The following is an 18,238-nucleotide window of genomic DNA, read 5'->3' on the forward strand; positions in this document are numbered from 1 at the left end:
AATGCTTTTAGGGTAGAAGTCTATATATTTAAGATCTAAAATATCTATATAGAACACTACATATTAATAATTATTATATACTGAGCCTTAACATGGATTTATGGATGGGCATTGGCTGCTTTTTAAATGACTTTCATTCATATCCAAAGATCTGGATATAGAAGATTCTTCCTAATAAGATCCTCACAAAACCGGCATACACTTTCTCTTGGGCCTGTAGCGAATTGTAAAGAAAACTGTTCTTCACAAGTCCTATGACTGACAAAGGTTTATTTTTTCTTTTTCTTGCCATGTCTCTTTTAAACCACACTTACTAAGAGAGTCACTCTTGGTATTGATCCATCTGATAATTATGCAGTTCAGCACTTTACTTGACTCTTCTACAAAGTTCCAGGTCAGTGACTCAGAAAGTAGTAAGCTTGATGGACCTATGTCTTTTTTTAACCAAACTGTTATTATGTAATGGTTATCATACAAGTGTCTACCACTAGCATTTTTATGGCAGCTCTGTGTTTTTCCCATTACTTTAAGCATAAAACAATATAAGGAAATTACCTTCACAAGTTTCACTGTCAGTCCTGAATAAGTATCCCTTAGGACATGTGCAGCTGAAACTTCCTGGTGTGTTTCGGCACAGACCATTGTCACATAGCAGTCTGTTTACCAAACATTCATCAATGTCTGAAAAATAAAGAAGAATGTGTCAACTTTTATAAATAAAAAATTATTTCTCAAATCCAGTCCAAAGTGTCAACAAAGAGTTTTGTCATTACAGCCAGGTTCGCACTCTCTGCTCCTTCTACAGCATGGTACTCAAGTACTGAAAATTGTCCAGTTCAGCAGGAACTGGCTGACTTTTGGTGTGTGTACTGCTGTCTGTTCAACAGAAGCCGGTCTAACTCCCGGCTTCTATCGAATGGTCTTGCTGGAAAACCAGCATTAAATTAGCACAGTTCCCCCATGTCAGAATACAATAGCTCAGCAGGAAAGATCCATGTATCATACATCGTTGCGGTGATACAGGGATCTGTCAGTTTTTTTTATTCAACACTCTGGTTGAATAAAAAAAAAACTATCTTTGTAAATTAGGCCAATTTTCTTCTTCCACCCCACTCCAGAGCAGGAAATAGTTGAACCAGATCAGAGGAAAATCAGTCTTCTGAGCTAGGGTCAGGACAGGTTTTGATCAGAGAGTGAACTGTTATCCAGGTAAGGGGCCAACAACAGTAGAATTCATGACAAGACAAGGTTGACAAGGCATGGGTACAGAGCCAGAGAGCAGAACGCTATCACAAGCCCAGAGACCTGTACATACTAAGACAAGACAATTTATGCCAATGCATTTGCTTGGATCTTTCTATGTAACATTTCATATATTTTTATAATGTTTCCCAGAGTTTTAAACATTTAAAATGTTTTAGAAAACACATCCAGGAAGCTTATATTTTTGCATTACCAGAGTGTTCAGAATTAAACAAAAAACCCATTTTATGATCTCACATTTTTCACCACAACAAGACTATTAAATAATACAAAGCCTGCATAGATTTGGGTTTCTACACTGCACACTTTGCATAGAAAATTTGTGTTCGCTTCAAACCGCAGTGCCCACCCAGACAATGTTTCTTCAGAGATAACAGAAGAGGCAAATACTAACTCGCAGGACTTATTCACACTTTTCATTATATTAATGCAAGTTTGTTAACGTTAATGTTATTCTATGTTAATGTGTGCTGCTGTAAGGCCCTATTTGTTTTCACCTAAATATGTGAAAAACTGGACATGCTCTAATTATTATTTTACAGACAGCATCGCAATGCACAGATAGTGGTGTTGGGCTGCCAAGGTTTATTGGGATACATTGCACTGTGAGTAATGTATTGCCAAGTGTTGAGGTAACCAATAATGAATTACTATGAATTGACCCTCTTGTGAAGCAAACCTGTTAATTTATAAAAACTATTTTAAAGAGGAAGAGGATCTTACAAGGAACTGACCTTGGACACAACAGAAAAAAAAGTAAATCCTTTAGGTGTGTTCATTTGTTAAAGTCCCTTCTTCTTTTCTTCTTTATGGTCCACCAGTGGGTTTACTTACATGGTCTCTTAGACCAACAAACCATAACTTAATAAAAACGCAGTCAAAAGAAAGTAATTTTGACTCCTCCTGCCCCCGATCTGGTGACTGTAGACCTTTCAGGAAATCAGCCACTGTATTCCAGCAGTAGTTCTTTGTTTCTAGTTAAATTTTGCATAATAATAATTTAAATAAGCTTCATTAGTAAAGGTTAGTGTACTAACTCACCAATGCAGCTTCTCCCAGAGGAATCAGATTCATAGCCACTGTTGCAATTACAACGGAAACCCCCACGCAGGTTTTCACAAATGCCATTGGAACAGATGTCAGGGTCCAAGGCGCATTCATTTATGTCTACAACCAGAAAGTAATATTTACATTTATGCTATTATTATTATTCTGTTTTCAATTCACAAGAACAAGATACTTTTATATCAACTTTTATATCAACTTTTATATCAACATTAATCAGAGCCAGATCACTGCTCGTGTGAAGGTAAAATATGTTTCAAAGTAAAGTAATCTTTATTTTTTGAACACTACAAAGATACAATGACATTGTGTAAAGATATTTTCACATATAAAATAAGAGCCTCCTATCTCCGTGGAAGCCCAATAGGGAGGAAACGCATCAGAGCGAAGGAGGAGTTGCGCCGTCAATCACAACAGCCGCGGCTTGCACTGCAGGCAGCCGCCGCTCTCCAGACAGAACATGCATCTTCGTTTTTTCCTGTAAGTGCAATCTTTACTTTTCTAATAAATGTGATAAAAGGTAATGCACTATTAGTCTCTTCCCTCATTTTCATGGTGCACCTTATATGAGTGTCATTCCGAGAGAAGAATCAGGAAACACCAGGAGTCCCTCATTTACATATCCAGAGAGTGTCTACATTCATTACATGTTTGGAAACAGTGGGATCTGGTAAGCAGCTCCCTCCCCTGTCACACACGAGGGTGGATTCCAACACAGCACTCCCTTTTGGTTATCTACAGAGGTCCCTTTGGATTCATATTCTGTCTATCTGCCCTAAATCTACTTAAAGCTGGTAAGCAGTGAATTCACCAGGTGATGGGATTTTCACGTCACGTTCGTTGATTTGCAGCAGCACTTGGTTTTCTCACGGCCACCAGTGATTATTTTTGGAATTTACATGAACACTGGACTTTATTTGCACATTCATCTATTTAGCTTTTTTCTGGTGGAGTTGTTCATGGAAAACACATTATATTGATTTGCAAGAGAAACCAGAGACTTTGTTCACTCACATTTTCATTTGTTTCAAATTGTTTCAAATTGTTTGCACACTATTTTCGTATGCATGATTGACATTGTTCATTTTATTGCAATTTAGTAGCGCACCAGACTTTTTTACAATATAAAATAAGTTACCTCTTCCATCCACAGTGATGCCAATTCCGCTGCTGCATAACCCTTGAAATTCGGCTAGATTAAAACAAGTGAAAAGATTTAATACACCTATAAATACAAACCTATAAATAAAGCTATATGGAGCTTACACATTCAGATAAACAAAAACGGACATGTCTCAAAAATGTACAGGCAAATCTAAAAACAGTTGCCTGCCTAGGTTGCCTGCATTTACAACTGTTAGCCCCATAGATTTGTTTTTTAAATAACTCCTTGTTGGCAGCAGGGTTAAATGTGAATCTTCTATAAAACTAGTCCGATGGTCCACAAATATGTATCGTTAATGAGGGTACAGGTGAAAGCAATGCATACTTCATCTATAAAAAAACAATTAATTAGGGAGGAAATGTCAAACAGGACTGGGGCATTTTTTTGGAATAAAACAATATGGTGTTTCTGAACATTAAAAGATGTAAAATCCAGATGTGCGTGAATGGTAGCAAATGTGGCCTGACCTATGAATGTCGGGGCAGTGAATGTATTTTAAGGAGAATGTCAAGTGAATGTGCAGCAAATAATGATTAGTGAAAGAAAATTTGCAGTGAAATAAATATGGCCTTTAGTAAAAGTATATTATTTGCAGATTTGATACAGTATCTCTGCATTGATGTTAATGATGTTAGGTTAGCAATAGCAACTCAAGATGCCGGATCTATGAGGTGTCAGGGGCTTTATTGCATTACTTGATAAGCGGTAAAAGTCATGATTATTAAAGAGCTTGTTGCTAGTCAATGAAAGTCACTCCACAACACAGTATCTCCCAAAAGCGAGTACACCCTGCACATTTTTAAAAATATTTTATTATATGTTTTCATTTGGGAACACTGAAGAAATTACACTTTGCTACAATGTAAAGTAGTAAGTGTACAGCTTGTATAACAGTGTAAATTTGCTGTCCCCTCAAAATACCTCAAAACACAGCCACTAATGTCTAAACCGCTGGCAACAAAAGTGAGTACACTCCTAAGTGAGAATGTCTAAACTGGGCCCAAATTGTTAATATTTTGGTTGGCTCCATTACTTTCCAGCACTGCCTTAACCCTCATGGGCATGGAGTTCATCAGAGCATCACAGGTTGCCACTGGAGTCCTCTTCCACTCCTCCATGACAACATCACAGAGCTGGTGGATGTTAGAGACCTTTCACTCCTCCACCTTCTGTTTGAGGATGCCCCACAGATGTTCAATAGGGTTTAGGTCTGGAGACATGCTTGGCCAGTAAATCACCTTTACCCTCAGATTCTCTAGCAAGGCAGTGGTCGTTTTGGAGGTGTGTTTGGGGTCGTTATCATGTTGGAATACTGCCCTGTTGCCCATTCCTTGAAGGGAGGGGATCATGCTCTGCTTCAGTATGTCACAGTACATGTTCATTCATTCATGGTTCTCTCAATGAACTATAGCTCCCCAGTTGCGGCAGCACTCATTTGGCCCCAGACCATGACACTCCCACCACCATGCTTGACTGTAGTCAAGACACACTTGTCTTTGTACTACTCACCTGGTTGCCGCCACACATGCTTGACACCATCTGAACTAAATACTTTTATCTTGGTCTCATGCAGCAATACTGGCAGCACTCATTAGTCTATTTCCCAAAGACAACCTCTGGATATGACGCTGAACACGTGCACTCAACTTCTTTGGTCGACCATGGCAAGACCTGTTCTGAGTGGAACCTGTCCTGTTAAACCGCTGTATGGTCTTGGCCACCGTGCTGCAGCTCAGTTTCAGGGTCTTGGCAATCTTCTTATAGCCTAGGCTATCTTTATGTAGAGCAACAATTAATTTTTTCAGATCCTCAGAGAGTACTTTACCATGAGGTGCCATGTTAAACTTCCAGTGACCAGTATGAGAGATTGAGAGTGATAACACCAGATTTAACACACCTGCTCCCCATTCACACCTGAGACTTTGTAACACTAATGAGTCACATGACACCGGGGAGGGAAAAGGGCTAATTAGGTCCAATTTGGACATTTTCACTTAGGGGTGTACTCACTTTTTTGCCAGCGGTTTTGACATTAATGGCTGTTTCTTGAGTTATTTGAGGGGACAGCAAATTTACACAGTTATACAAGCTGTACACTCAGTACTTGGGATTCTGTATATAAAGTGGACAATTCCACTTTTCATTTACCTATAACACAAGCTGATTGCATACAGTTTAGAGAAACAAGCCTGTCTTAAAAGGGAATTTGCCAGGGTAGAAATAGGAGTGCTGCTAATACTGACTATTTTTGAAGATGTGAATCCCAGGGCTATCATTCTTATCTTTCCCTCACTACTTGGTAAATCAGTAACTTAGAATTATGCAGTGTACAAAGATAAAGATGACACCCACCCCTGTTAGGAGCACCTTAAAAAACAAGTTATTAATAATGACAGCACTCATATTTCTACCTTTCACTGCCAAACAAAAATCATCCATCTCCAAAAAGAAAAAAAAAAAACTGAAATTGTGTAAGTGACGTAAGTGACATGTGTTTTGAGCGTGATTGTTCAAATATGTTATAATGAAATAACAGATGTGCATAAGAATTCTTTTCCGAAAAATCCAGCTCTACCAAGTGATTTATTGGCATTTTTTTGTTTTATTTTTATGATTTGATTTTTAGAAAATGTATACAATTTTGTAAGATGAAAGAGCAATGGAAAATTGTGCATTAGGTGCCTATGGGTATTCTTAGTTGTTACTGTTTTAGGAGCAGCCTAATCTACATTTTCCTGAATCCTATGACTGTGTGCAAAACTTGACTGTTGAAGATTACATGTTTTCTTCTGTGTATAATGTACTCTTTATTAAGGGGTAAGAATTAGCTTAAAATAGAACTGAGGCCAGGCTATGGACATTAGCCACTTCTGGATCCGAAGATTTTCACCCTTAATGACCAGGCCTTTTATTTTGCGATTCGCCTCTGCATTACTTTAACTGACAATTGCGCTGTCGTGCTATACTGTAACCAAATAAAAATATGCACTGTTACTGTACTAATGACACTAGCAGGGAAGGGGTTAACACCAGGGGTGATCAAAGGGTTAAATGTATGCCTAGGGGGTGTTTTCTAACTGTGGGGATGTGCTTATGGAATCAATACAGGGACCTGTGTTCCTAAATAGGAGGAACACAGGAGCCCTGTGTTGATTGCTGACAGAACAAACACAGCAGACCGCCATTTTGTCTCCACAGGGAGTGATCGCAAGTGCCCATCGGCAACCGTGGCCGCTGGCCTCACAGATCAGCTTCCCCGCTGGCAAATGGGGGTGCGCAAGTGCCTCCAGCAGTGCATAGGCGTCCCCGCGATCACTCCCGCGAAGCGCTGTACGGGTACAGCGTTTTGCAGGAACCTGCCGAACTGCCGCCGTATATACAGCGGCTGGTCAGCAAGTGGTTAAAATATGTACATAATCTTAATGAAAAATGAAGAAACTTTAAAACAATTCCTATCTCTTCCTAATCTCTAAAGTAAATACAATCTAACAATTGCTATCCCTTTCTAAGGCCCCTTCCTCAGTTGAAGACTGCCTGTTTAGCAGGGAATCTTTCCACTGATCTCCACTGAGCAGATGGGTAGCTGGTCTGTGTCTGCTCTGCTTATGCAGCCAACCGACATCCAATTCACCAGACAGATGGGGAATGGATCCTCCTCTGTCTGTTTTAAGCAGATAGGATCAGATCCGGTTTCCATGCTGGGGGAGCAGACTGGAGGGTCCGGACAGGTCCGCCTGTTTATTCGCCTGTGTGAAAGGGCACTAATTCGTAATTTAACCACAAAGCAGGTGTACAGGTAGAATGAGAAAGAAAATTGCTGAGACCGTACATCAGTGATTCTTTTGTGAACTTGGGGATACATTGCTTCACAGTGCCTGCAACTACAGAGATCAGTAAGCACTTTAAAGCGGTTGTAAACCCTTAAAAAAAAAAAAAAAAAAAAAAAAACCTGCAAGACAAAGGCATAATGAGCTAGTATGCATCGCATACTAGCCCATTATGTGTAACTTACCTTAGAACGAAGCCCCGACACGGACCCCCAGACATCGCTGCGGGCGCTGCCATAATCCCTCGCCGTCTCTTCCGGGTTCGGCGGCTCAGGCGCGGTGATTGGCCGGAAGAGACGGCTCCAGCGCGATGATTGGCCGGAGACGCGATGACGTGATTTTCCGGCAAGCTCCCGGCAAACTAATTGAAGGTCCCCCCGCGCTAGCGGCTGCATGCACTGTAAATATCTCCTAAACCATGCCGGTTTAGGAGATATTATTTGTACCTACAGGTAAGCCTTATTATAGGCTTACCTGTAGGTAAAAGTGTCAAAAAGCGGGATACTACCACTTTAAAGCTCTTTAAATCCTTTTTGTTGCTTGTTAAAATATATATAAAAGTTCGATTTTATGTTTTTTATAGTCATAGTTCTACTCAAAGGGCTAATTCATAGAGATGCTCGTGCACAATTCTAGCCGGTGCAGTGTTCCACCCTACTTCATATGCTCTCCTGCCAGGACCATGATTGCCTGGTGCAGTTCAGGTTGGCACAATAGAAAGCCATACTGCCATGGGTCTCTCAGCTTAGTACAATCTTCCGGACATTGGTCGATTTCAACTCAGCAGACACTAAAACCACCTGGCAAGTGGCCACTGTCAACGCCTGTAACTATGAATCCCAAAATATGTTACACTTTTGCTTGCTGTCTGAGAAAAGGCACACTTAAAATAAGTAACACTTAATACTGTAAATAAATGAATTAACTCTGTAGAAGCACAGACAATGCTTACCAGAGTTTCGTGGAGGACAAGGATGGCATGGCTCTCCAAATCCATAGTCTGGATTGGCACAGCAACACTCAGATTTGGTCACAGCTCCAGGAAATGGGCGGACACAAAGTCCTTTCTTGATGGCTCCATAGCAAGTGCTACGCATGTGTGTGTCTAAAGAAACAAGGAAACAGCATCTGTTAGAACTCAGCATATTAAAACCATTAAACAATAAAAACATCTAAGAGCATATGTCCTTACCATTGCAGCAATCAGAATACAGAAGCAAAAGGGAAAAAATAAGAAATGTAATGTTGTGTAATGTACACAAAAATAATCCTAAAGTATTAAGAAATAGTCTCTTACATATTCAGGTTTTTTTTATATTTTTTACAATGTTTATTTTGCTGCTATTTATAAAAAATGGAATTCAAATGCAGATAATAAATAATACATCACAAAACTGCTATACTTACCCACACAAACACGACCATCTACCCCAACAGCCAACCCCGGTGGACATTCGCAGCGGAAAGATCCTTCAGTATTAATACAATGACCATTCATACAAACGCCTGGAGTAAGGCACTCATCAACATCTATGGAATTAGATGTAAAAAAAAATTATTACAAGCTACAGACAAATCAGAAGGAAGGCCAGCAATGAGGTACAAAAAACACAACTTCTGCACTAAGCTTTGTTTAGGATAATATACATACCAGTGCAGTAACGACCACTGGCTGCAAGCACAAATCCTGGTTTACATATGCACTTAAAACTGCCATCTTCATTTATACACATTCCATTTAAACACATATTTGTAGTAGCACATTCATCATGATCTGAAAATATACAATATAGCATGGTATTAAGCACTTATTTTAAGTTATGGCAATCTCAGTCACCAGAGGTAAAGAATGTTAAAATAATTAACAATTACATATAAAGATAGCCACAGCTATTACAGTCCTTCTCCTCAGCAACCACTTCTGAACTCAACACATTTGTAAAAATTCATATATTTGTTCATCAAATTGAAACCAACTGCTGATAAGCCTACCTGGAATTGTCTAGTCAAAATATCAGTATCCTAAAATAAAAATGTAATGAATTATCACTTACTGGGGCACATGTGTAAATGTGTTAGCAGTGGTTTCCCAGTGCTGGTATCAGCTACAAAATTAAACTAAAAAATTATTTTTTATAATAAACAAAAAGTCTATTTTACCAATAATACACATTAAGATACTAATATTCTCATCATCATTCTAAGTATGGTGATCCTGGAATTTGTTGCTGGGGCAGTACAAACGTCCATCTGTATGGGCACAGATTCAGATTACTTCTGGTAATTCATTTTAGCAGATATTTAAAATATCCTTACACAGTCTGCCATGTGTACCCAATTAGTTTCTTATCCATTTAGGAAACCAAGATCTGCTCATTTTAAAGGAGAAGCATTAGCGCTACGTTTAACTATTTTCAAAATGTCTAACTTCTCATCCTACCAAGAAGAGTAAATTAAATAATCCCCTGAAGAAAACATTTTGTCTGAATGCATTGCTTTCTTTGTAATTTCTGATGTTCACTGCTGAATTTAAAGTTTTTAAATTTACCTAAGCTAGACATTTTTAAAAAAATGATTTTTATCAAAAAGGTAAATAGAACTAAACCCTCCTATCTGCCTCTTTTTAATTTTTATATGCCATAGCGCTGGCATGTGATCAGGTATGACACCAGCCATTTGATGGCCTGACAGTTCAGTTGGGAGCGGACGTAAGCACACTTGTAACTGTGACAAGTTTTATTCATGGCATTTATTCATGGCATGCCTTAAATGTAACTGTTTAAGAAAACAGTTGATTTGGTTGGTTTAATCTTGCTTTAACTGTTTGTAATAGTTATATTTTATTATTCTCTATGATCTGTGATACAGTTGGCAAAGACATTTCCATTATCAGAGTTCAAATTTTGATGAACATGCTTTTCAAATGAGTAAACATTATTGAAGCTTTGTGAAGGAACTGGACCAAACTCCACTTATGACTTTGATATGATCTGTCTACACAAGGCTTAAAACATCATTAAGGATTGGCTTAACAGCCGCCATGATGTCTAGAGATAATGACAAATATCTAGTAGTCTTTAAAAAGACTTTAATTTAAATTACTTTATTATTTAAGTAATAGTAAATAGTAGCTCATTGTACAAATGCTTTCCATAGCTTCAGCCAAAGTGTCCAAATGTCTTCGATAACAATTATAAGCCAGACATTCATGTTATTCTAGGACCAATATTGCACAGGCATTTAGCAATTGATAAAGACAATTTCAGATTGTACATGGTGACTCCTCAACAATTGTTCGCTACGTGACATAGAAAACTATGTAAACAGCTGTTTCTAACACAGCCCAGATGTCTGATTGACTACAGGGACTAGGATGCATATTTTTTCAAGTGCTAAGTTGTTCTGTTGCGTGGAGGGTTAACCTATTTTAGTCATCAAGAAGTACATACAACAAATATTGTTTCTAGAAATTTTACCTGCACAGTTTTTTCCATCAGCAGTTAGCTCAAAACCAGCATTGCAGATACACTGAAAGCTCCCCTCTGTGTTAACACATCTTCCATTTTTGCAGAGGATGCCATTTTGAATACATTCATCAATATCTGGGTTTTAAGAAAAACACATTGTTCAGCTCTGCAAAATTCGTGGAAAGCCTAGCAAAATGTTATTCGCACTAAGAAATAAAGGTAAATATTAATTATTCAAAAAGAGGATTCACGCAAAGAGAAAGGTTGGCTTTGTCAGTCATCGCCAGTCATGTCATCAGGTTACAATCATTCCCTTATTTATTTAGTTGTCTGTGTTTTGATTCATAAAAAATTTAACTACCAACAAAACATACAATATGATGCAAATAACTGTTGTTAGTGCTTTTTAGTTATGTTGCATTCATATGAGTATCCAAATATGGAACATTAAAATAAATTGATGGAAGAGCATAGTCTTTATACACGGTGTACTAGGTAGATTACAACTGCTTAGTGAGCTGAGCTATGGTGAAGCAGATTTCAGATTAGTGTTAACTTCCTCTCTCCTAGTGACCAGTTAAAATAAGTGCCAATTTTGTGCATCTGTGTTTGTTGTTCAATATTATTTAGTGAGGTTTAAGAAGGGGTAGCAAAGACACGTAACTTACGCAGAAAGGAAATTCGTATAAACAGGAGAGGAGTTAAATAGGGGGTGGCACGAAACTTTGGCATAGGGGCATCATAGAGGTTGTTGTTATAGTCAATAACCAGCGGTCAAAATTGCATTAAAGTTAATTGGAGACCCAAGGCTCCCAGACTCTATGGAATTTGGACATATTGCCATATTGGCAGTGAGCCTCTCATTAGGTAGGGTCCAGTTTATTCTAATTCAGAGCTCAGAAATGTCTGTATTTCTTTTCGTGAACTTTCTAATACTGACAATGAATATTTAATTTACTCAAAAATCTGAAACTCTGTGAAAGAATGTGTTTTGAATTGATGCTGCCATTTTTAAAGCTCCTGCCTGTATTTTAGTTTGGAGACAGTCCCATTTCTTTGTGCTTTTAAAAATGGACAAATGTAGCTTGCTTCTGACTTTCTTTTAACCTACATTTAACTTTCTGCTTACCTGTATGCTACTTTCCTGTAAGCTGCAATAAAGAGTCCCTGCCAAAAACCTTAAAATAAAATCATCCTAAAGTATAGAAAAGGTATTGCACTCCCCTCTCCTGTAGCCAGTATCTTCTGCTTCCCTCCATTCCAATGCTACATAAAATACATTAAATGCTAAAGTGATGTTAAAAAGATGTTCTAATGCCCTAAGACCAGTATCTTTTAAATAGGCAGGCCTTCGTGATAAAACTAGACTTAAATAACTGTAGTAGGACCAGTAACACTGTAGTAAAAATCAAGTCAAAAGTAATTAATATATGGTATTTTATCATATTTTGTGTAACATTGAACAAAATGACATTTAGCAGATTTTCAGTATATTTAGAAATGGTCAAAAATGCATGAATATTTTCACATTCTCTAACACATGTGAAAATTCAAGATTCAGTAGGCTACCCTACATGCCTCAAAGCTATTTAATATTTACAGGGGGAGAAAACAACTATTTTTATAATTCATTTGTAGAAAATGTTGCTGTATTCAGGTAGAGAGCCTTTCCTGACAGTGATTTTATGTATGCTATTTAGTCAGCAAAGGTTTCTCTTCCAAAGTAGTGCAATATTTGTGGCAGAACCATAAAATTTCCTATAAGTTTCCTCAATGAGCTCACAGAGAAACACAGACATGTCAAGGAGAACTACTTTATAACAAATGAATCTGATATATAGAGATTTAAAAAAAAAAATTACACAGAATTCCAAAAGTACTATGGGTTTTTTAAAGAGCATGCACAAGTACTTTCCCTTTAGGAGACTGCCTCTCATTGCAACCTCTGGAGCAATCTGATAAGGAAGAAGTGGTTTGAATCTTGGCTGGTTCAGCAAGTACCGGCCAAGATATGAACTGTGTATGGGCCAGCTAAAAGTATCGAATTGATCATTCCATGAACTTGGGTACAACCAGCTTGCCGGGTTTAACCTATTATCGCTAGCGGCTGCTTATCCTGACCCCCCTGCTGGGAGAAGACCATGGCCTGGTAGGAGGGATTCCCACATCAACACTGTGGTTGCAGAAAAGACATTTGCATTGTGTATGGCTGGCCTTATTCAACTGGGTTTTTAAATTTTAAATTGAGCTACGGAGCTTTGTAAACATTACAAGCGGGCTGTAAAAAGAACCTGGGACTCCACCTGCTGGCTTGGAATATATAAAAGATTAATATACAATATTTATATTTAGCCTGACTAAAAACACCAAAAGGAAAGCTGGTTTAAAAACTATATTATTAAGTCCTGCTCACAAAAAAACAAATAAATCAGGAAAATATTTACAAAACTGCTATACACTTCCCTTAACTACTAGAGAAAGAAAATAATAAAGGGAAATATTTTGTGATTAGTAATGACCAGTCTGATGGCATCTCCTTAATTTTAAATTATACATTGGAAGAAGCTTTCTGAATTCAGTGAAAGGGAAACTCATAATACTATACTTACCAATGCATGTCTGCTTGGTGGGAGTCCTCTGAAAACCAGAATGGCACTTACAATAATAGGATCCAGGTGTGTTAACACAGTCTCCATTGGTACATGGGTTTGATGTACACTCATCAACATCTGTTTGTAGTAACAAAAAGTCATAACACTCAGTTGGTTCAAAGTGTATAATTTGAGAACAAGTCATTACTGGTCACATTATCTTTTCAGTAAATGTTTCCCTTACTGATTTTGCTACGCTTTTAATTTTTAGTAAAACAACTTTAACCACTATCTGTGAATGTGGTAACATGTACTGTACATTCCAGGGTACTTGAATAATAAAATAATTAATTCCAGGGTATTTGGATAATAAAAGAATAGTGCTTTCAAGACAGCTGTGAAGCAATTCACGTACACATTTGCAGGCCTAACAGACCTATTAATTACATCCTATTAGTACCAATACTAAAGAAAACTAGGAAGAAGCTTTAAAAAAAATGATTACATCAGCTCAATCCAGCATATTTTGTACTTTTACATATTTACAATGTCCATATTGTGATAACACATTTGATGTGGATCCACCTCAATACATACCAGTGACTAGTGGTGTGTAGCAATTGTTGTGATGGTTTAAAGAAATATCTATTTAGACATGATTTGATTTACTTCTGAATCTGCCTTTTAGCAAAATGTAATTTTAGCAAAAAAAAGAAGAAGAAAAAATAGAAAGTAACTCTAAGATAACCTTGGCTGCACAAATTGTGGCTTAGCTGCTCATTAAAGTCATTATAATGTTCTTTTGGCATTCTTAGTGGTCATTATTTACAAATTACACAGCTGTTGAAAACTAATATAGTATTTTCACAACAATTATTTTTGTAATATTTAAAAGAAGAAACATTATGTTCATATGAAGTGATATTTTAAGGAGCCAGTTTAGTGAGTTTTCCTTTGACACCTGCTACAAGGGATATTTCATATGAGCGCATTACCACTACATTGACTGATTGTACACTACGCCAGGTATTTGTTGGCCTTACCTATGCAACAATTCATATTGGCAGTTATTTCTAAAAAGACTGCCATTGGTTACTAGTAGCAGGGATTCACTGCTGCGATGATATAGGACTGAGAAAAAGCCAAGCTCCATCCTCTAATAAAGCCCGGCATAGCGCATACGTACCATTACATTCTGTGTGAGTATCTTGCTTATATCCCATGTTGCATTCACATCGGTAACTGTTAAGGTTAGGTATACACCGTCCATTTAAGCAAAGATTTGGGTATTGCTTGCATATATCTATTGTCTGATTTAATGTTGCTATGATAAAAATAGAAAATATTTAATCACTGATTTGTTAATAGCATATGTTACATGAAAGTGAACATGACATTCAATTTATTGTTATAATTTCATAATACTAGCTTTCTTTATTCATGTTAGTATTATCAGTATTTATTGTTATATTCAGTGATATATATTTCAGATATTTATACCTCAAATCATAAATTAAAGAAAAGATACAAAAGTGAATGTACCAATAAAAGAAACTTAAATTGAGTCATTTTGAAGGATTCCATTGCTGAAATAAATTCTATGGCTGTAATGTTGATTCAAAGGATTCATTACTTTCCTAATCACCTACCTGGAAGAAGTATGCAAATTGGGAATTTGATTTCACATGAAGCCATGTGGCCAATTGAGACAGCTACATTGGATGGCACTCAGAAAGGCATGGTGAGATAAGGGGGTGGTGTCACTGAGGCCAGAGTATCCATATAAGAAACTCCATCTGTAGTGTAGCTCAGTAACGCTTAGCCTGCTAAAATTACAGGCTCAAAGTTATCGAGCTGCCTGCCTGGCCAATGCACCTGTCACACAGACAGTCACAGCTCCCAAGTTTCTTCAGTGACCAGGTTCAGTGTTCCTGAGTACAGCGCTGCAAATGCATCAGGAAAATTCAGCATGATCAGAAAACTCTGTTGAGTGATGCTAAGCCTGCTTTTTTAATATGCTCAGCATTACTGAGCTGACTGCCTGTGTGCATGTATGTGTGGGCACACACAAGCAGCATTACTGCTGAAGGCAGCTTTCTTTACTATAGGATGAAAACTTTTTCCCCCACCTTGGTCCTGGCTCCAGGTGAGTGTCTTAAAATAGCGAAGTCAGACAGCCAGGCAGCTAGCATTTTAAGAAGGTAGTCAGCTATGGCAGCCACAGGATTGCTCTCAGTACAGGTTTTCCTCAAAACTCAAAAGGGCACATTTTAGCTTTACAAAATCACATTATTATTTGAAGTAAAATGTACCTCTTGTTTGCTATAAATAATAAAAAATGCTTTTCCCCAGCATTAAACTTAGAACAAGCCTTTGATAACCAAGTATTACAAATTCTAGTGCTCCTAGCAGTTTTTTAAAAGGATCAAGCAGTCCGCTTTTATATACACAGACAAGTACAATCTATAATATAAAACTGGGTTTTTAATACACATTTGGAAGATTATTTGCACTATGTATAGCTAAGAAACAGTTAAGAGCATGTAATTTCCCTATTATGCAATTTAAAATAATTTAGTAAGAATCTGTGCTAATGAACTGAATGTATATTCCTAATTACCTGTCAGAGCCGTTATGGAGCACTAAACCTAAAAGCACAAGCTGGTTTATGTAAGGGAATGCTTTTCATGGATATATTGGTAAGATATTTTTGCTGAGCTCTGTTGATCTCTTAATAATAATTTGCAATAGACAGGGGAAGGTGTATATAAAGGCAAATTAGGGTAAGGGTATTGCTTTGATTTTTTTTAAGTGAAAGTCGGTACTGCAATCAATAATTTTACATTTGAAATAGTTAACATGCAGTCTTTTGATCCTGTAGAAAAATAAGTATCAATTACGCAAAGCCTCCTATAGATTAAAAATGTTGGCACTTAGTATATTATACAGCACAGTTTTAACAATGATAATTAGCTGAAGATATATGGTGTGGGAGTTTTGACTTTCTTTTCATTTGCATGTTAAGTAAAGTATTACTATCTCTTTTAAACAAAATACTTCTTAGTAAACTTCTAATCATCACCAGAAGTACCAATCATTATCAAATGTTAAGCAGCCTTTAATCTAAACATTTCAAATTGCTACCACATCTTACACAATTGGTTTACTGCACTCAGTGTGTGTACATTTTAAAACAGTTAAAGTGTAATTACTATGAAAAGTGTAATTAGCGATCATACAGCATGAGATCAATATTAGTAAAAAAAGAAATAGTATAACATAAATAATGATTTTTCTGTTCATCTCTATGAACGCCATAAGGATAGAGAAATGACATCTCCCCATAGATTTTAAATTTAAACTAGAATGACCACACAGAATTTCCGAATTCATATTTAGAACCATACAGTAACTCACCAACACCTCCTCCTGTTCCAGTACCAGTTCCATCAATTCCCGTTCCACCTACACTGGGATGAAAACCATTTCCACCTGGTAAAGGAGGAATATATCCATTTCCACCAGGTCCAAACACTCCTGGGCCATCTATTCTGGGACCCCCGAATGGAACCCCATCAATGCAAAGCCTGCGATATTCATCTGAAAAAAAAATGACTGGCGGTTTTAGTGTTTTTAAGCCAAGGAAGGCTCAACTTTTTGTCAAAAAAAGTAAAAACCCTTTACTGACAAATGCGTGCCTCTGGTTTCTTAACATTCCTAAAGATTAAATGTTTTCAAATTTCTTCTTGGGCAGTTCGACCACTCAATGATGATTTTTTTTTTTGGGCCAGTGTAGCTCCAACCTAACAATGTATTGATGGCACTAAGCCAAAAACAGTAAAGTCTAGTCAATCCACAAAAATTGAGCACAGCTAGTCTGTGAGGATACGTGTTAGAAAACTGGTCATCATTACCTATACTTTACCAGTGGAGACAGTTTCCTGTTTTGACAGTTACATACTTACAATTAGACTTTCTAAATATAAGTAGCTTGCATTTTATACTCCATAGTTTACTAGATTACTATGAAATAAGTAAAATGATTTCTCAAAGAAAGAAAAAAAAAACCAAGAAAAAAGAAATATATTGCTTTCGAATTTGTTACTGACCTGAACCTCTGACTGGACACAGTTCAGGAATGGATCCCAAAGCCCAACATCGACCAGCTTCACAGCAGCATTGCATTTTGGTAAACCTGCCTGACAGCTCCTGTGCACAATGACCATTTACAAGACTGGAGAAGCATGTACCTGACCTCTGATCTATGCAAAAAGAAAACACAACATATACTTAATTACAAATCACACATCTTCACAGTTTCATCATTTCTTTCAGCAATAAGTGGACCAGGTCAATATTGGGATTTTAGCTAGAATACCTTGACTTGCCAATTGATAATCAATGAAGGGTGTAAGTGACTAGGGTACACATTGTCATAATTCAACACAGGTCAGTCCAGTTTACATGGTTGCACTTGCAGTTTGCAAATAGTAGCAAACTTGAAACTATTTGCATTAGTAAGCACCTAATACTTTAGTGTAGTGAGGCCAGGAATATGTCACTTTAACCTTCTTAGCGGTATTCCCGAGTGTGGCTCAGGGTTAAATTTCAGTGCCAAAAGCGGTAACCCCGAGCCACACTCGGGGTACCGCCAGAAGCATCACTGGATCCTGATAGAGGGGTTACTTACCTTGTCACCGGGATGTATGCGGGCGGTGTGTGGCGGCGGATCTTCCTCCCGGTGCTCTCTGTGACCCGGCTTTGTCTCCTGCGACGTGACGTTCGCAGCGGGGTGGAACCGGCAGCAAATTCAAAAAGTTAAAAGCACAAACACACTAATACACTGTAATCCTATTGGAT

The 18,238-nt window shown here is 37.6% G+C and overlaps 1 protein-coding gene across 1 annotated transcript in view; it reads right to left on the minus strand.

The window, feature by feature from the left end:
- FBN2 (fibrillin 2) overlaps nucleotides 1–18,238 on the minus strand; it is a 303,194-nt gene that overhangs the window by 134,922 nt on the left and 150,034 nt on the right. Inside the window, exons 9-19 of the mRNA XM_082258653.1 lie at nucleotides 17,488–17,640; nucleotides 16,796–16,978; nucleotides 14,565–14,702; nucleotides 13,397–13,516; nucleotides 10,797–10,922; nucleotides 8,972–9,094; nucleotides 8,728–8,850; nucleotides 8,273–8,425; nucleotides 3,467–3,520; nucleotides 2,305–2,430; nucleotides 556–681 (exon numbers count right to left, since the gene is read on the minus strand). Coding sequence (XP_082114779.1) covers nucleotides 556–681; nucleotides 2,305–2,430; nucleotides 3,467–3,520; nucleotides 8,273–8,425; nucleotides 8,728–8,850; nucleotides 8,972–9,094; nucleotides 10,797–10,922; nucleotides 13,397–13,516; nucleotides 14,565–14,702; nucleotides 16,796–16,978; nucleotides 17,488–17,640 — 1,425 coding nt within the window. The remainder of the gene's footprint in view (nucleotides 1–555; nucleotides 682–2,304; nucleotides 2,431–3,466; nucleotides 3,521–8,272; nucleotides 8,426–8,727; nucleotides 8,851–8,971; nucleotides 9,095–10,796; nucleotides 10,923–13,396; nucleotides 13,517–14,564; nucleotides 14,703–16,795; nucleotides 16,979–17,487; nucleotides 17,641–18,238) is intronic.

This window comes from Pelophylax lessonae, assembly GCF_965119305.1.
Source record: "Pelophylax lessonae genome assembly, chromosome: 1".
NCBI lineage: Eukaryota > Metazoa > Chordata > Amphibia > Anura > Ranidae > Pelophylax > Pelophylax lessonae.